General features: G+C 52.3%; 1 protein-coding gene across 1 annotated transcript in view; it reads left to right on the top strand.

Annotated features, from left to right (window-relative positions):
* The window catches only part of ITGA9 (integrin subunit alpha 9), a 309179-nt gene that overhangs the window by 230920 nt on the left and 58329 nt on the right, over positions 1 to 19930 (top strand). The window contains exons 19-20 of the mRNA XM_045856800.1: positions 12785 to 12871; positions 16391 to 16470. Of these exons, the coding sequence (XP_045712756.1) occupies positions 12785 to 12871; positions 16391 to 16470 (167 nt within the window). The remainder of the gene's footprint in view (positions 1 to 12784; positions 12872 to 16390; positions 16471 to 19930) is intronic.

Raw genomic sequence — 19930 nt, 5'->3', positions numbered from 1 at the left:
GCAGTGGCTGTTGCCATAGCAACTGGTTACTTCCTTATAGCAAGGCTGTGGGATGGGAATCCCTACAGTCTGGGTTTGCAGGGAGGTACCTGGTAAGTGAGAGAACTAAGATTTGAACCCAAGTAAGTGTGAAAAAAATCATGTGCAATGACAAGCCGAGACTTTTCCAGGGTCCCAGTTCCTTCCCCCGGGAAGCTCTGCGAAGAGTCCAGTGGCTTTAACCTTTGTTCCGAGCCCCAGTCTGGAGCCCGGTGCAGACAGCGCCGGCGGCATCCTTCCCAGAGTGGACAGAGAGGAAACGCTGAGGACCGGTAATTAAATGAGGCCATGTTTCGGAGGCACTTAAGTGGATTAAAAATCAATGTGTACGTCTGCCCAGCCACCCTAGCCGCATCCTTCATGTTCGGTGGGTGGAATTCTTTGTTTTAAAAGATCCTGGTTGGCTTGGAATGGGCCGCCCCCACCCTTCCCTGCTCTGTGCGTTAGCGAGGACCAGCGGCTTCCATTGGCTTGCACCTGAACTTCTCCCACGGGTGCCAGGTTGGCCCCCTCCCACCTGAGGCACGGAGGCAGGAGGGAAGCTGGGTGTGTCTATGATGGTCTCTTTCCACTGTCCCAGTCCGAGTTTCCTAGAATGAAACCCTGAGATGGGGAGACACCACGTAAAAGGGACTTACTAGGGAGCGTTCCCAACGGAAACCACCAGGGGCCTGGGGAAGGAGGCGGAGTCCTTGGTTGGGGCAGAAGGCGGGTAACTTGGGCACAGTCCAACGGACAGGTCCTACCTCAGAGTGTCCCAATCAGGGACAAGGAGCTTGGTTAACAGTCCCCCCCAAGGAGACATGAATTCCCAAGCTCCTCCATCCCTCCACGTTCACAGACAGAGAGGGTTCCAGCAGCCCAGGGCCCCACCTCCAGTAGAAGACACACAGGTGCAGCTAGTAGCTGGGAAGACACCGTGCATGGCCGTGGGTGAGACCCAGGGGTCATGGCGGGGCCCCCAGCATTCTGTGCCCATCCTTCCCGCGCCCCTCTGTGCGGGACGTGGCGTGCGGCCCACCTAGCCATGTGAAGGAAAACTATGACCAACGTGGGGACGGGCAGAAAAGGGGGAGGGGATGAAGACGTACAGACTTCCAGTTACAGTAAGTCATGAGGGCGTGATGCACGGCAGCGGGAGCAGTCAGTAACCTCGTTAAAAAGAAAACGTGGAGAGCAAGACAAGCGAAAACATTTCCAAAGGCAGAACAAAGAATGAACAAAACTGTCCTGTGAGGGAGAGACATGACACCTAGCAGATGACAGATGGAGACCCAGAAAATGCTGACCGATTGATTGCTTCTGCAGGTCGGGGCATGGGAAGTAATAAATCGGTCAGTCCGTTCCTCTCCCCCGCACAGCCAAGCCAGCAGCTGACACAGCCATAAATCCCGTATATTCCAGCGCACTCCGGACGAACAGACCGGGGCCCAGGCAGTCTGACGAGTCTGCGGCTCTCTGTAAAGAACCATGAAAAAAAAATCATAAATTTTTCCCCCAAAACTCGAGCAAGATTGAACTTAAAGCCGAACTATTAAAACAACCAAAAGCAGCCCCTGCTCCCTGTGGGTGTAAGTCATTTCGAACAACTGGCCAATTCACTGAAAATGTTGAAACCAAATATGGAGAAAACCAAGTGTAAGCTGAGAACACCAAACTGATCTCCCAATATTGTTCTTGAAAATGCAGAAAGGACACCACCTTTGGCATTGAGTCACGTCAGCGGGTCCTTCTGCATCGAGGGCTGTGCCACTGCCTTGCAGGTGTTCTCACTATGTATCGACCCTCCAGGTTCTGTGCATCAGGCTTGCCCTTGCTGCGTACGCAACCTGAACATCCTAAGGACCAGCCTGTGCTGCCTTGTCTGCCCGCCTCACGTTTGGCTTCCTAAGGCTCAGGCTCACTGCTCTGCATTTCTCTGTGTCTGATACTTAACAGAAGCGCTTGCTTAGGACCAGGAGATGCCTGTGTACTTCCATGCCTGGCACGTCCAGCAGTGTCTGTTGAGTAAGATAACGACAGAGCACAAGTCGTGTGCTGGCCTCAGGGAGCTGTTCTTGGCCTGTTCATCTGCTACTTACTGTTCTGAGTAAGAGCGCCCCCAGCTAGCCTGGCCATATTATGGACGGTATTTTTTTTGTTGTTGTTGTCATTTAGCTTTTGATCAGTGTGTTCGAATAATGATCTAAATTTTCCCACCAAAGTCAGCACTGGGGTGACTCTGATACATCATGTACCATGTACTCTGTCCGGTCTTAGATTCCATAATTTAAAGGTGACCTTGGCTGGGTAGGTCAGTTTGGTTGGAGCATCATCCCAATATGCCAAGGCGGTGGGTTCAATCCCCAGTCGGGGCACATACAAGAAGCAACCAGTGAATGCGTAAATAAGAGGAACAACAAATCTCTCCTCTCTCCTCCCCCATCCCTCCCTCTCTCCCCCACTCTCTTCCTGTCTCCCTCTCTCTCTCTCCCTCTCTCTCCCCTCTCTTTAAAATCAATGAATAAATTCTTTTTTTAAAAAAGGAAAGGTGAGGCAGTAGTAGTAATAATGAGTTATGAAATAGCCACAGGGCTATTACATTCCAGCCACAGGGCTGTGGTTGGTGGGAAGCTAAGCTCTTTTAAAGGGAGATGGGTTTCAGCCCTTTGAGCTGTCGTGCCCATGCTGTCCTCACACAGCAGTAGACAGAAGTCATCCCTCCAACAGCTTGGTCCTTCCCCCTCTTCCCAGGCTGGGAACACCCCCTGGAGACAGCAGGGACTCTACTATAAAGGCATGTGGCCCAATGAAGGACATCGAGGCTGCTCAATAAATTATTATTAACCGGGGGAATGAACAAAGGAATGTACGACGTAACAGAAAACATACGTGTCTCGTACATAAGAGGTCTTCTATGGGAGCTGTTTCCCATTTGAGGCAAAATAAGAAACACCTGCTGAATGAATGGATGCGCGTCCTCCGGTGCTGGGGCCAGCCCTGCTCTCCAGAGTTCAGCTCTCTGTGTCACTGCCCCAGGGGTGGGGCGGGACCGCGGGCAGGCACAGCACACAGGCTGGAGTCTGAGGACTCCAAGGCAGGCGGGGCTGCCACGGCAGGTATCCTGCCGTCACCCGAGTTAGAACCCCGGGAAGGCACTTCCTGTGCACTCTGGGTCTCGGCCTCTCACTGTCCAACGTGACAGTGGCGGTGCCAGCTCTGGGGACCAGTGCTTCAAAGCCTGGCTGCAGAACACGTGCCTCAGATAATTCAAAAATCCAGGTTTCCTGACCCAGCGTCTGCTCTCATGGACGCTGTCCTCTGGAGGGTGGGCCACGCGATCTGCTCCTTCAATGATGATTTCAATGCAGCCTAACGTTCCAGGGTTCCTAACTCGGGAACCACCCAGGGAGCTTTCAGCAAATGCTGGCCCATGCTGTGTGCTTTGATTCAGTGGGTCCACAGTGGGGCTTCCATCTGGGTCTTTTTAACGAAACTTCCCACACAGAGCCGTCACAGTCTTGCTGGTACCACCGTACAAACCGGAGAGAAGTGCCCCCTCTGGTGGTCCAGAGCCTTCCGCCAGGGTGCAGGGCTTGGCGAGAGCTGCCTGAGCTGGGCATCAGCCCCTCTCTCTCCACCCCCAGCCAGGTCTCCTGTGCAGCGAGCAGCCGGCAAAGCTGAGCGTGGTAGCCCTGGATCCCAGGTGGTTTTTGTACTCACCCCCAGCTAGGACTCCATGAAGGGGCTTCATTGTTAATAATCCTTGAAGTCTTTTGAGCAAAAATGAACATAGTCCAGCAGATCTTTAAGTAACATCGTCATTTCACTCAACATTTCCTTATAACGTTGAAGTGGCGTAGGAACAGAACCCTTGTTTATGTCAGTCAGCCTACAGTATAGCCAGTTTTGTTGTGTGCTTTGCTTTCAGTCAATGATGCTAAGTGAAGACGTGCTGTAGTGTGTTAGGATTCACCAGGGCCGCTTGCAGAATGGACCGCGGGGCAGGCGGGGGCAGAGCTTCCACCGAGAGGCTGTTCTGCACTGGTCTGGGTGGGGAGAGACTGGAGCTGATCTGTCATGGCAGCACGGAAAGAGAAAGGAGGGAGGGATGATCCCCAAAGAGGACCCCAGTTCTTTAAGGGGAGTCCCAAGATGTGTCCAGAAGTGGCAAAGTGGATGTGCCACCCGAGTGAAGAGCTCCGAGGCACCCGCCCGCTGAGACAGGGCACCGCGAACCCACAGTGTGCTCACTGGAGACCCGCTCCAGGGTGCTGGACCTGGGGGAGGTGTCTTCACCTGTGCCCAGGGCAGGGTCATCAGGAGCCGCCTCCAGCCTCTGTTCTCAGCCCACAGCTTCGCCACCCCAGTTGCTTGTGCAGAGGGGAGGGGATGGGGAGAGGTACTGTCAATGCCCTTGTGTTCTCTCCACCCTCCCTGGAGACCCCCCGTCACAGTCCCTCTGCAGGCTGAGGCCTGCCGGTGTCTCTCTTGGCAACAGGGGTGTGCTGCACTCAAGCACCCAGGGGACCCGAAGCACAGGATAGGCAGCTTCCCCTGAACAACTTTTGGCCAAAAAGTGGCAGGTATTGAAGGATAGATGCCCACCTTCCTCCCCAGTTGGGGGTGCACTTCCCCACTTCCTCATGGAGGGCCCTGAGGTCACCTTCCAAACTACTTGCACCCCTATCTTTGTCCCAGAGCCTGCCAAGATAAGGATCATGGGAGTGGGCGGGTCCCCGTCTCCATAGAAGTTTGTCCTCACATAGACACTAGCCCTCCAATAGCCTCAGGTGTGGACATATTGCCCTGGAGGGCAGAGAGCGCGAGGAAGGGCGTCTCCATGGCTGGCATCCAGCTTCCTGTGTGGGTGGGCTCAGTGATGCAGAGCAGTGCTTCTCAAATGGTCGTTTCCCGGGTCTGGGGTGGGACCTGAGAATCTGCATTGATGCAAGCTCCCAAGTGACGCTGATGCTGCTGGTCCAAGGGACCATGCTTCGAGTGACAAGACCCAAAGCAGCAAGACTCTTCACAAGTGAGTTTTGAGTGGACAGGCGCATACGTGGGTCTGTAGGTAGTTTGGAACTCCTCACTGTGAGTACATTTCTAGTATGGAGTTTCCCGGCCAAGACATTTATTTTTGGGGGTTGACTTTTAGAGAAAGAGAGAGAGAAACATTGCTTTTTGTTGTTCTACCCATTCGTGCATTCCTTGGTGATTCTTGTGTGTGCCCTGACCAGGGATCGAACCCGCAACCTTGGTGTGTCAGATGATGCTCTAACCTACTGAGCTAATCAGCCAGGGCTCCCCTGGCCAAGACTTTCATAAGCGCCCCGCACACACTTGACTCCTACAGATCCCTTTCATCCAAACACACTCCCAAATTGTCTCTGTGCCACAATGTTAAATTCTTCCCAGTCATCTCGGGAGAGGTCCCCACCTTCTTTTCTTCAGCCAAGCCCGCAGGGCAAAGGAGAAGAGTGATAGAGAACCAAGACCATTTGATTCATGAGATGGAATCCAGCTTTGAATCCTTAGTTTGTTGATCAAGAATTTGCAGGCTCTGGGAAACATCAATACATATTTTTTCATCTTAGAATAGAAACCATTTTTTAAACATCTAAAAATAAGCTAATTGCCTCTATTTAACAGAAGGAAGAACTTTCTGGATGCAAGTCAAATACTCAAGCCTCCAAAGGCACGGCTTGCTGGTCTTTTCCCTTTTGGCTCTTCCATTAGGGTTGGTTGATTGATTTCTGTGTCTTTGCTTAGATTCTAAAGTTCGTATTCCTATGGTCCCAGAAGGGGCAAACACCAGCATTTGGTAAAGTATAAAGATCAGCTCTAAACAGGGTTGATGGAATGCACCAGAGACAGGCATGTTACAGGAATAAGACAATTTATTCAAGTCGTTCCTAATTTGTACTGGCTTTTAAAGGGTAAGATGATTTTTATTGATTTTATTTTAAAGTTTCCAAACCACTTTTTTCCTCAGTCAAGAGGGCGGTTAGGGAGACTCCCCTGTCACCATGGCGATCAGACCCTCTCAGCCCAGGGCCAGGCCCATCCCCCCAGCCTGTGATGGGTGCGGGTTGTGTAGAGTGGGCTCTCTCCACCCTCATGCTTGGCTCTGGAGGGGATTCTGCTGTAACACCTCCGTGGTTTCTCTCTCTGTCCAACACTTGCTTCACTTTTCAGACTTGGAAAGAACACACCTAGCATCATCTGGGCCTTGGCTTCCGAATGGAGGTTTTGATGAAAGTTAAGAGAAGAACCTGCTTCGTAGCACTTCCTTTGCCCTGCTCCTCCAAATCCCCCACGCCTCTGGCTAGTCACCTCTGGTCCCCTCGGCCCCCGAACCCGGACTGTTCAGTCACCAGCTCCTAACCAGCGGAAGGTCTGTAACCGCTGCCCCAGCCTGCCTGGGCCACCCAGCCACCCTCGACATCTGTACTAGAGTCATGCTGTGCTCCAGATTCATGGGGTCCTGCTCCTGGCCTGGTCCATCTCCGTTGCCATGGATTCTTTGGGGAAGAGGGGGAAAGGGAACCTTGTTGTTCCTGCTTTGGTGTCCCCAACCCCAAACCCCCTCTGAGCCATTCTTCTACTGCCAGCCAGGAAGCCCTGGGCAAGTGACATAATTCTTTGTGTTCCCCTTCCGTCCTGGGAAAAATGGGCATAAAAAGAGAAGCCACCATCGAGGGGCTGCCTGGCACGGCGTCAGCATTACTGCGTAGGGGCCACCTGTGCGTCCCACCTTTGTAACCATCGGCACTTCCAGGACAGCAGCGGTCCCGTGGGGCAGGTGCTAGGCCTTCATTCTGCAGGTGAGAAGATGGGGGCTCGTAGAAAGCGTGGTGAGTGCGCCCGACGACACACAGCTGTTAGTGTCTGCGCCAGCAATCAGAAGTCGGGACACTGATGCCAAAGCGTGTGCACTTTCTGCACTGTGAGCTCATGTGCTTTTCTTTACGGGTAGGAATTTCATGGGCCTTGTCCCAAAGGGTTCCCCTCTGGGAACAGGTCTGTTTTTTTGTTTTTTTTTTCTGGTGAGGCTCAGGCTGACTCATCGTTGAGTCGGGCCAATAAAGTATTTCCTAGGAATAAACTCTCTGTCTGTTCACTGATTGGGCCAGGTTGTTGGGAAGCCCTGCTCACCTCTTGACTCCTCAGTCGATCAGGGAACTTGGCTAAAATGCTTCCAAAATTCACCTGGATTCTGTATCAGCTGACTTCACAGGGAGGCAGCTCTTCCCAGCTCACGGGGTCACCTGGCAGTGGACACGGAGACATCAGGGTCATCTTCAGCTTGTCAAGCCCGTGTGGAAAGTGGGAAGTCAGATTTCAGACTTGGCCTAGCGCTGAGCGTAAGCCCACGGCCAGACTTCGAGGCTCCCCACAGAGCAGCCCTGCGTTGGTGGTCAGACAGAGCCCCCCTCCTCCACGCAACCCAGCGCTGCGTGATCGGGAGGAAGGATCCCGGAGGCCGCAGAGGCTCGCTAACCTCATTATCTGGTTCTTCCCGCCAACCACCGCACGCTGCAAACGGGGCCGGAGCTTGGCTCCACCGGCCGCGCTCCTGGGGCCAGGACAGCCGAGGTATGTCTGGAAAAGAGAGGGACTTTGCCAAGGCAAGCATCTCCCATGCCAGGCAGACCAGCAAACGAGCTGCTCCTTGCGGCCCTTTCATCTGAATCCCTGATGAGCCAAGGCCCATTCGGGTAATAATTGCAAACTCCGGGTCGACTAAGTGCCCGGCGCAATGCCAGGCGTGAGGATGCAGAGGTGAATGTGCACGCCAAGCTTTTCATGACCGTGTTCTCCAAAATGTTAACTGAGGCTTTCCTGATCCTGAGAATAATGTGTGTTAAAAACTGGGAGGAAAAAAAAACCCGATATTTTAATTGAATCACATAATCTCCCAAGGAAAACCCTGATAGCCTTTTATAGGGCTGGCTGTCCTCGCCGGCCAAGCCAAAGTGGGACTGGGGAAAACGCCAGCTGTGTGCATCTTCTCAAAGTAGGCTCCAAAGTTCCGTAGTAAAATTTTTGTTTAAGTTTTGATTGGAACTTGACTTGAAACACGAAACTAAAAATTATGAAGATAAGTTTATGTTATCCTCCATTTAACAGCTTTTGTAACATGGTGATTATAATTGTCTAGGATATCCTAGACCCAAGGCAAGAGCATGCTTGCTTTATTAATGTCTTTAAAACAACAGTGCATCAGTTTCTGAAACGAAGGAAGAACTGAACAGCTTTCCGAGGTGAATATCCTACTCTGTCATGAAGTTACCTTTTTCTTTTTTCTTCATATTTGTTTAAGCACCATTACCCACCAAAGGGTCGCCTTTACAATGGTGTGTTTCTCCCCCAGGCTCTGTTGAATCTTTCCTACTTAAATCCTTATCTTCTGAAGCAGCTTAACTTGCTAGCGTCCAGGGAAACTTTGGTTTCTCCAACAGTGAACTGATCTAACGCCGCTGCCAGATCCAGATTGATCAGGGGCTCTCAGTGGTGTGAGCAGTTTCCCAACCTGCCTTTCGGTGATTTCACGAAAGCCTGGATCTTCTGCAGTGAGGTTTTAGACTTACTCTGAGGTCGAGTTGCACTGTACTCGAATTGGGCGATCAGATGTCTGCCCTGTCTGGCAGCCAGAGACAAAGGAGAGGCAATGTGTTCACTGGCCCTCGTTCCAGAGGGCTGAGAGCAGATAATCCTAAACTCTGCAACAATGCTCCAGTCAAGTTCCCCAGGCTGACGTCAGTGTCAGCAGTGACTGACACAGGGAAGGAACCAGAGCCGAGGAGAAGCCTGGTCCCTAGGATCGCACCCCCCCCCATATACCACCTGGTGGGCTGGGCACCAGTTGCCTGGCAGAAGTAATAAGCACCTCCCGAAAGAGTGTGATCTACAGATATTGCCTAAAGCAGGGGGGCAGCTGAGTTTAGCCACACTTCCCAGAATTCACTTTTGAAAGCTTCTCTGGGTCTTTCTGTGCCTACGGCATGCCTGCCTGACCCCCGGGGGGGGGGGGGGCGGTACATGGCTCCATCCTGACCCTGGTCTCTAAGGTTATACCTGGGCATGATCTGAAAGCAGAACAAAGAGGGTGCAGAAGCGTCTCTGAGGGCAGGTGGCCCCTGATGGGAAAGCTCTGCACACTTTATAAACTACCGTTAAGAAAGCTTCCTCTTGGCTAGGATGGATTTAAACAAGAGCTCTTAATATGTGAGTGTCCCCTTCTGTTCTCCCCCGACCTGGGGGCAAATGCCCAGAACTTTCCAGCGGCCCTCATTCTGGGGGCCTTGCCTGTGACAAGTCCTCTCTGAACAGAGTCATCAGAAGCAGAACCTGAGACGGGTTGCCTGAGCAAGTGGTTTCCTGCGGTGATGCTCTTGGGAGAAGAGGGAGGGAGGGAGCAGGCTGAGGCGGAGGAAGGCGCCCCACGGGGCTGCACGTGCAGCCAGAGTCTGCTCAGCCACTTCCCCTGGGGGCTCTGGATGTGAGTTCCACAGCAGAGTCGGTCTCTCACCTTGAGGCAAAGGGGCAGCCTTCTGTCCCTCCGCCACCCCCACCCCAGCCCCCTCATGTCATAGGCTGCGGAATGCTTGTGGGGGAGGGCGTCGTAATGTCTCCAAGAAGACTGTGGTGGGAGAGCAGGGCTTGGAATTTTAAAGTCTTTTGGTCAGGGCAGTTTAAACAACCGCAGGAGGGCTACACTGATGCCGACAGGTGGCAGAACGGTGACCCACGACAGCCAATCTGTAGTATCGTCCAGGATCACATGAGTCAGGGACCAGCTGCTGAGCAAGCGCATGCATTCTGAGAGATGTATTTGCTTTACACTCTTCTTGGGTATTGCAAAAGATCCATCCAGGATTTTGTTATTTCTATTAGACCGAGTGGAAGAGAGACTTGTAATAACACTGTAAATGCTGGTTTCTGTGTTATTTTCTCATATTTTGGAATTAGCAAAAATAAGATCATTCAGCAGCTCTTGAATAACCCAAAGCAGCCTTAGCCAGAGCTAAGTAAACTGAGGTCCCGTCAGGTTCCAGAGTAAACTCGTGAAGCCGCAGCCGTTCCTTCGCACACAGGCGGAACCTGAAGAAGCGTCTGAGGCAGCGAATCTTCAAGGACAGATTAGCCTTTGACTTAAGTCGGAAACCCCTCTGCTGGCTGGAGAGGGGTTTCCGGTGAGTTACCGAGCTTTCCAAAAGGAGTTCAGAACTGGGTTGACTAACCCTGTTTATGTGTGTGTGTGTGTGTGTGTGTGTGTGTGTATGCATGCACACACACACACACATAAATGCAGGGATGCTCTTGAGAGTAATTACACCCGCATGACAGGTATGAACCAGGACTGTCCCAGGGAAACCAGGAGCTAGGGTCACCCTAGGCTTGGGCTCGCTGCCCCTGAGCCCCGCAGGCCAATTAGCTAGGATTTAGAGTAGCTTCTACTTGGGCCAATTGTGGAGATTGCTTCTGGGGTGAGGAATGAGGAAGAGGACGGTGATAAAGGCCACCGAAATGAATCATTAGGACCATTCTTTGGGATGCAGGTCTTGAGACATTGGGGAAGTTGTTCTCTGGTTTTCTGTATTGAACCGGCCAGCACGAGCCCCCTAGGTTCCAAGAGCAGCCCTCACGCTGCCACGTTAAGTGTCTGTTTCTTTGCTGGGAGACCTTCCCCTCCTACTCCCTGAGCTCTTCATGTGCAGGGGCCAGCATCTCTCAGACCTGTGTCCTCCACGCTGATCATGGTAGGTGATGACTCCACCCCCCCGGGGGTGCACTGGGCCCGTGAATCCCACACCACATACCCAGGTGGATGGAGAAAACCTGGGAGGCAGGACTGAGGGAAAGTGTCCCCAACTGTGGGAACGGCTTACACGAAGGTGTGGAAATGATACCGGGAAAGGGTGTGTGTACAACAGTAATGTATGTGCTCCATGGGGCAGGGGGGCAGTTTCAGAAAATACGGGCCAAAATGGACAACAGCATCAGGATTTTATGCTTTATTCTGTGTGCATGTTGTAAGAAGGTTCCTCAGGCAGCCTTAGGTGGGCCAAAGAAAGGAAGGCTGGGAGCAGGGGCTCCCAGACATTGTACAGCAGAACCGCTCACTTTATTATCCGTACTCATTCATTGAAAGTGTTTTTCCCAGGCCCTGCAATCTCGGAATCTACTCGGTTGTGTACTCAGGGACGCCTGGGGGGTAGCCCAGGAATCTGTGGTTTTCAAGATGCTCCCAAGCTGACTCTAATGCCAGGGGTCCCAGGTCCCTGGGAGGCATGCTGGCCAAGGTCACGAAGAGCCATTAGAAGTTTTGTAGTCACTATGATCAGTTTTGTCTGAGCTTGGATGCTAAAAAGATAAACTAGAGCTTCCTTTTCTATTTCTACGTCTCCTATTTTTTTGTTTCATTGTATTTTGGAGGGATTTTTGTCGTTTTGCTATTTTTTAAGTAAAGTTTTATTGATATGTAACAAGCAGATCAAAGCACGCACATCATGAAGTGCCCAGCACATTGAATTTTCACAGGGGTCACACCCGAAAACATCCCAGCGCTCCGGTAACCCCTTCCACTTACTGCCTCCCGGTCGCTGCTGCGGCTTCTCGTGCCATGGGTCCGTTACCTTTTATCGTTGGTGCTTTTTGTGTGTTCGATAACGTTCATAATATATTCATGTAGGTTTATCATAGTAAATGCTCACATTTTTCCCCCTGACTGGACACAATAGAAAATTTCCATTTTACTTGTCTACAGCACTAGAACAGTTGGTCCGAGCAGAGGCGTGGGTCGTGGACATTGGAGCAGGAAGCACGGGCAGCGTTTCAGAGCCAGATCCACACAAATTGGTTCCTTTTGGTCGCCACTGTGTGGAACAGGGAAGGAGACAGGATGTAGAGTCACCCAAGAATGGCCCTGGGGAAGTCACGCTGCCTCGCTGAACTTCAATGTTCGGCTCCCAGAGGCACTCAGTGAGTGCGAGTCCCGTCCCGTGTCTCCTTCTCCAAGATCGGCAGGCACGCTGGCTCCCCTTGGAAGTCTCCATATGCTTCAGTGCCACGGAGAAGCTGTGAGGGTTTTGAAGAGCCTCCTGGCTTTCCCTTGACCTTGGCTGTACACCGCGTGCTCCCATGGAAAGATGGCAGCTCCCTGTGCCCTTCTCCTGGTTCTCTCGTGCTGCTGAACATAGTCTGGCGTAGGCCGGCTACACGGGGAAACCTCTCCGTGCCTTTGACCCACCCCCCACCCTGGGAGGCTTGCAGGGGAATTCAGTCCCCCTTGCCTCTTTAGGCTGTGGGAAGAATCCCTGTATTTTCCTTGGTGTGATTTTCTTAGAGTTTGACTTTGCTGCACCAGCAGGGTCTTGAAAGGCAGGTTAGGGTGTGGGCTTAGGAGACAGGGCCCAGAAAGACGACTTGGTTGCTCACTTGTGGCCCGGACCAGGTTCCCGGGAGAGCACGGGGTTCAGAGCCCAGGTGTTAGTTAACAGTCAAGAGTGGTTTTGTCCTCTGCACCTGTCTTCCCAGGGAGCCCATGGGAAGAGTGGGCAGCCAGAGGGGGTCTTGGACTCGCCCTGGTCCGAGATTCCTCACTGCACCCCAGCCCACAGCGGCCGCTGTCTGAGCACTGCCCCAAAGACAGGCCGTGTCTGCTGACGTCCTGATCCGACCCCCGGAGGTCACTTCCACACATCTGTCTTCCTGCGGCCGGCCCATCTGTAGGTGGTTTTTTTTTCTCTTTCTCTTTCAGGAGGAAATGGGCATTTCCTGTGAACTGCTGGAATCGGACTTCCTCAAGTGCAGTGTGGGATTTCCTTTCATGAGGTCCAAGTCGAAGGTAAGGGGCAGAGAGGGGGCACTTCCTTGGGAGGCAGCCCCCCAGACCTTCCTGCTAGCCTCTGACTCTACCAGCTGCCTCCCCTGGGGTTTCCTCCTGCATGGGCTGGGGTGGCCACGGCCGGGTATGGCCACTCTCCTGCCCACGGCAGTCTGCTCTGAATACACTCCAGAGGGGCCGTGGTCACACAGCCCTTGTCTTTGAGCTGCATGCCGTGTCCCAAATGTGAGAGATGCAACGTGACCTTGGCATTTGGGCAAGCAGCATCTGGTCTTCTAGAAATGTTTGTGTGTTTTTTTTCTGGGACATTGCATGCCACTTCGAGTCCCTGAGACTACATGGGAGAAGATGTGGGTGGTCTGGGCTAGGGACCTACAGTCCTGACTCCCCTGGGCACTCACAATTTTCTTGAGAGACTTCTTAACATTCTTAAAATGTAAGTAATTATATCGTACTTCATTTTCTTTAAGCAAAAGAAATCAGTCACTTTGACATGTAGAAGGAGCCAAATTTTCTAAGCTCAAACAATAACATGGCCCAGCACGTTCAGGCGTTCACGGAGCATTCTAGCGTATGCCGTCATTGCGAGGAGATGCAAAGATATGTAAAAATGTGATTTTTGGAGGCAGAACTAGAATCTGAAAGACCAGGTCTGCCTTACGAAATGGAAGCTAGTGCCCTGACCGGGGGGCTCCGTTGGCTGGGTGTCATCCCGCAAAGCGAGAGGTCACCAGTTCGATTCCCGGTCAGGGCACATGCCTAGTGTGCAGCTTCTGTCCCCAGCTGGGGCCCATCCAGGAAGCACCTGATTGCTCTTTCTCTCTCCCATCAATGTTTCTCTCTCTCGCCCTCCCTTCCCCTCTCTCTAAAAATAAATAAATAAAATCTTTTAAAAAAGGAAAAGAAATGGAAGCTATTTTCCCTGCTATGATTTGAAGGGAGTTCACATGCCTTTGTCCACCTTCCTTGTCCCCCTAGAGTAAGTGAAAGCTTAACCCTTCTCTCCCGCCCGTGTCAGAGAATCGGATCACTTTCGTCTCAGAGACTTTCTGGTCCCGGCGCGTAGTAGCTGTTGGATATATAAACCAATTTTGAGAATGTTCTCATGAGAAAGACGATTTGCTCACTTCTTAAAAATTGCTCGAACCCATCAGCCTCATTGAATGGACTTGCTCCAAGCCACTGTGGCCCTTCCATCCGTGACTCCCGAGCCTTTTCCTGGTTCTCTTTCTCGTCTGCCCACGTTCCCGGGAGGAGGGAACCCTCAGGGTGGCCGCCCTTAGAAAAGGGTCACAAGTCCCGCGAGACTCTAGGGAGGGTGAGGGGAAAGGAGGAAGACCCCGACCTGGGACATCACTGCCTGTCGTAACATAGGTGGCACACCACACACAAACGTCATTGAAATCCACTGAGCAACAAAAAACAGACCCAATTGACAATGTTGTACAGTTGCCGTTTCATTATAAAATTCAGTCCACATCCCAAATCAGACCCAAGGTAGGTCTTACGAGTTTGAGTCTGAAGTTTAAAGGGAGAATTTATATCACTGTCACAGGTAGACCCGGGCTCCCTTGCCATACAGAGAAGGTGGTCATTAAAATGAATCAAGGAAAACAAAGCAGTGTTGGAATCTGGGGCATTACAGTTTGTCAGAATTCATCTACCTTCAAAATAGTCATAGTCATACCTTCCTCCTACATACAGAGGTTACGGCTTGTAACCAGAGGAAACCTGGAGACGGGGGTCTTGGGGCACGTTCCCTGGAGAAGGCCCAGGAGGTGACTCGGTTAGGGACGGGGGCTCTCTCTACCACAGCCTGGCTGGCCCTCCCCAGTTTCTTGGACCCTGTGCATCACTGGGCTCCAGACCGCGTGCCGAGCTGCCAGCTGTCCATGCTGTCCACACTGTGGGCTCACTCGGGTTAGCCGTGTGCGTGTCTGACCTCACCTCCCGGGCCGCCACCTCCAATTCTGGCTTCTTGCCCAACTCTTCCGCTTCTCGCCTCACCTGGATCTCTAGTGTGTGTGATGCAGATCTCCTGCCAGTTCTGACTCTTTGCTGGGACAGGACCCTTGACTTTCCTTCCTTTGTCTCTTCCAGCTTTGCTTCCTGTCCTGTCTCCACGCCTCACCCTCTCTGTAGGCTGACAGCCCCACAGCAACAGAAACTCTGTGTAGAAAGGGAAGTTTGGTGGCCACTGTAGAGGATGGGCCAGTGTGAGGGTCTGGTGTTCACACTTGCAGGCAGCGCTCAGTTCAGTAGATTCCAGTCTCTCGAAGTTAGACCGTGGCCTAGAACTAGTCATAAAGGAACCCCAATGTTTAGATATTAAATAAGTCGTAGCCTCTCAGAGCTTGATGGAATTTAAGAATTATTTTGTCCACCCTCTTCCGTTTATTTATTTGTTTGTTTGTTTTTTCATCTTCACCCAAGGACATGCTTAGAGGGAGGGGGAGAGAGAGACATCAGTGTGAGAGAGAAACATCGACAGTTGCCTCCCATACATGCCCCAACCAGGGACCGAACCTCCAACCTAGGCATGTGCCCTGACCAGGAATCGATCCCACAACCTTCTGCTTTACAGGATGATGCTCCACCCACTGGACCACCCAGCCAAGGCCTCTTCTTTTTATTGAAATGCAGGCAGATCCAGTGTCTTGACGAAGATCACGTAGTCAGTGTGTGGTCGGGTCTGGTTCTGTAACCCCAGCCAAGGGCTCCTCCCACACTCCCACACATGCCCGATATCTGCGTGGTGAAACGCACATTTGCTTAGGGCAGTGTTCCCCAGATCACAGGAGGCTCACCACCGTGGGTCCCCGAGATGACGGTGGGTGATATATGGCCTCAGCACTGACCAACAGGGACTCTCACAGCGGGAAAGGCATTCCCTTTCCAACACCCTTTCAGTGCTGAGCGCGTGCAGACAAGGTCTGTGCTGGGGTGAGCCCATCTTTGCCACCTCCCCATCGCTTGCTGGTCTCCCTCGTACCTTAAGGGAGTAGGCCTTGGGCCCGGAGCCCTCAGCAGGACTCAGCATTGCTTTGCTTTCACTGTACTTATTTTTGTGACTTCCTTCTTTTTATGGCAAGCGATCCTGGAGTCCCGGCTGTGAGAGTGGCATACACTTTCCTTTTAAAATGGTCTCTCAGCAAAAAGAATGAGGCGATAAAAATATGAAATACATATCACAGGTGATAGGGTGTGCCGACGCGGCAAGCAGTTGGGAAGCTGGTGCGTGAGTGAAACTGAGAAAGTCCCGCTTCCAGAGACAAGCGTGTCACTTCCTGAAGAGCCTCAGTCGTTGAGGAGGACAGAGTGGTGCCTCTCGGCCGGGCGCTTTTCCCGTCCCAGCTGTGTCCCTGGCCCGGCAGCCACAGGGATATGCATGCAAGTAAAGCCTGTCATGCAAATGAGTTTCCAGAAGTCATAAACTGGGGAAGAGTGTTGCTAGCAGTTTAATTTGGAGTCCCTGCTGATGCCAAATGTCACTTTCTTTTTCTTTTTTTTTTTTCCTAGTATGAATTCAGTGTGATCTTTGATACAAGCCATCTGTCTGGGGAGGAGGAAGTTCTGAGCTTCATCATTACTGCCCAAAGGTGAGAAGGATTTAAACTTTTCTTCCCCAAACATAAGGTACTGATGGAATCAGATGAGACACACCCTGGTCACCCTTCAACCATGCCCAGGGGGCTGAGGATATCAAAGTGATGAAGCCCCACAGCGCTGGGCGGAGTCGGATCTCTCAGGGACAGTGCTTGTCTGGTTCTGCCTGTGCTGCTACCCTGTCTCCCTTTCCCTGTCCTTGGAGCACATCTGGGACCGTCCTGTGCATTCTCAGGTCACTCTTGGGGGATGCAACGTCCCACAGCCACTTCACGTCTCCAAGCAAGTTCACAAACCCATAGTCAGAGTCTCCGTGGAAAAGCACCTGGGGGGCTGACCCCACCTGTACCGGCCCTCTCCTCTTTCCCCGAGAGCGCCGTCTGAGCACCCGGGTGCACAGCGGGGACATGGAAGAGAGAGGTCTAGGTGAACAGGTGTGGTTGTACGCACTCACGGGGCCATGCAGGTATTCAGAGCTGACTCTTACCCTTTGGAAAAGGGAAACCCGTTTCCAACCTCAGCTCCTAGGCAGCCAGAAATACCTTCAGCTTCTGCTGCTGAGACCGTACCCTTGGCACAGGACCAAAGGGGACCCCACACTGCCTTTCCCCATAGAGCCCCCATTCAACCGTCTTCGCCCAGGCTCTGGAAACGTGGGTGACTCTTGGGCGGTCACTTCTCTTTCACTCTGCCACTGGAGGGGGAGCCAGCGGCCCACTCCCCTTATAGTTCCCGGGCAAGAACCACACTGTTTGACGCTTGATTTAAAAGGCGGACACCCTCCCCACCATCGCAAACAATCTTCTCCAAAAACTGTCCGCAGAAATCTTCCTCTTGTGAGTCCATGTTATTCTTGACGTCATATCTTGGATCTTTGCTTCCAGACGTAGTAAATCCTGGTCCTGTGTTTTTCTCTGAATTTTGGCCTCTATAACACCTCAGCCCGAGGGATTCTTGAATTTTCAGAAAAACACCAACTACTCAAAGATTAGACTAGGATACTTCGCAAGCCCTGAATCTTTCAGTCTTGTCCACAGTCTCACTAGTGGCTTTGCCCTTAGGGCCTGGGTCTCCATGCGTAGAGTGGGCATCTGGGAAGCCGGGCTGAGGGCCCCACAGACGTAGCCCAGCAGTGGACAGAGGCAGGACTCGTGGGGTGCAGGTGCAAGCAGGCTCAATTTTCTTCTCCCACTCCCCTTGAATCTTATTTCCATGTGAGGCCTTCCTCCACCCCAACACTATTTAAAATCCATGGAATTAAGATGATCCCCCCCCCAAGGAATGACTGTGCAGGTGGAGGCATACATTGTCAGGGCCCCTCAGCCCGCAGCCACCGTAGCATCTGCTTGATTTTAGTGCTGCTCTCTGCCCTTGTCAGCCTCACCTCCAGTGGTCTGGAGTGCGTCCTCTCCTAACAGTACGAGCACAGCAGGTCTCAGGGGTCTCCTGACCTTCTTTGCCATGTGTTGTGTCCGATTCGCCCTGCAAAGCTGACCACTTGCCAGCCTTTAGTTCAGTGCCAGCCGGACCTAATGCACATGAACGCTAAGTGCATCCTATATGTGTTCTAGGGCCCACAGCGTAGATGTAACTGGTAACAACAGTGCCTGTGAAAGTGTAGCCCAGCCATCCCGGAGCTCCCGTGCAACCTTCCAGCACAATGTGGCTCCCACTGCCCCGGCGCCCCTGCCGGGGGGAGAGCATTTCAGCACAGACTGCAGCCACTGGGCTTGCAGACTTCAAAGTCATGCAAGGTTTTGTTGTTTTTAATTCACACTCTTTTCAAGATCACATGATTCACGTCCACATGAAATGTGACTGCGGTGAAATACAAACACATGAGACACACACAAAGGGTAAGCTTCACTCCGACTGCTGAAGTGCAGAGGGGCCTCCCTGGGGAGCTGCATTCAAACCGTTGTCTGGGTTCAGGGTGAAGAAACACAGGCGCAGTGGTGACAATGTGCACGGGACATCCCGCTATGTTACACCCATGGGGGTGGCGGGCCGTGGAGTGAATGGGGCATCGGGAGCCATCTCGGAGGAAGGGTGGGTGACAAGCCACGGCAGCGGAAGATGGGCTGAAAGAAGAGGCTGGGCTCGGCCGTGAGGGCCCACGTAGGCCCAGAACGTCTGAACTACATCCCAAAGGCAGCGGGGAGCCCCTGAATGTTCTCGAAGAGGGGAGTGACGCAATGCAACAGTTTGCTCGCGGAGCACGAGATTGTCAAATTTAACCAAGGGAGGCAGGCATCCATTGAAACGTGAAAATTCTCATTCTTCTGCTGTTTCTTGGGTCCACCGAAGACTCACCAGTGTTGGGCAGGTCTATCGACATGACCTCTTGGTCCCTCAACCCCTGGGGCAGCGAGTACTCCTGGGAAGGAACATCTGAGCAGGAAATAGGATAGGGAAGAGATTTCTCTTGTCCAATGGAGGAAGCACCACCTGCCTCCCCACCCCACTCAGGGCCAGTCAGAGGTGTGGAAGGAGGGCTGGCCAACACAGGACAGAGGGAGCTTCATCCATTAGAATGGCACTAATAGATGAAGCCCAGTGGTGCCCTGGCCTGAGGTGTCCAGTGGAACCCACTGGGGAGCTTTAAAAACTGCCCACGCCTGGCTCATCCCTAAGAGATGTGATCTCATGTCTGGGATGAGATCTGGGCTTTGGGAGTTCTGAAAAGGCTTGTTCAGTGATGGTAACAAGCAGCCACAGAGAGAACCACCGTCTGTAGCCCCTTACGCTATACCAGGTGCATTTTCACTCAGCAGATGTCCATTAAGCACCTACTGTTTACCAGATGCAATGCAGGGCACATAGGAAAAATGCTAATGACTTAATTCCAGAAATCGCCCTTTTAGGCGCTGGCCAGGTAGCTCAGTTTGGTTAGAGCATTGCTCCAATACACCAAGTTTGTGGGTTTGATCCCCGGTCAGGGCACACACAAGAATGAACCAATGACTGCATCAGTAAATGGAACAAAAAAGTGATGCTTCCCTCTCTCTCCCCCTCCCTCCATCCCTCCTCTTCTCTCTATCTAAAATCAATAAATAGAAAACAAATTTTAAAGAACATTTTCTTCTATACATTACTGTTGCCACATAGCGTCAGGGAAAACCTAGCCATGGTAGCTCCACTATTAAATAGCAGCCCTTCTAATTCTCTGAATCGCAGACGTCAAGGGAGCTGTGTTATCTGTGGAATGCGCAGCAGAGTTTTCAGGCACTGGTTTCTCCCCAGACTTGGGTGAAAATCTGGTCTTACTCTCCGGGAGGGCACCCACAGCACTGGACTTCCTGCCGTGAGGGAAAGATCCTCAAAGCTCCTTATCTCGAAAGCTAGCAACCCTGCCTTCCTTCCCGTCACCACCCTTTGAAGAGCTCTTGCCCAGTGTGGATTTAGGAGCTCGTCCTGTTGAGAGTAAACAGCTCCTCAAGAGCCCCCCTCTCA

This window comes from Phyllostomus hastatus, unplaced genomic scaffold (assembly GCF_019186645.2).
Source record: "Phyllostomus hastatus isolate PE091 unplaced genomic scaffold, TTU_PhHast_1.1 phas_scaffold_129, whole genome shotgun sequence".
Lineage (NCBI taxonomy): Eukaryota > Metazoa > Chordata > Mammalia > Chiroptera > Phyllostomidae > Phyllostomus > Phyllostomus hastatus.
This window is presented reverse-complemented; position numbering and strand designations above follow the sequence as displayed.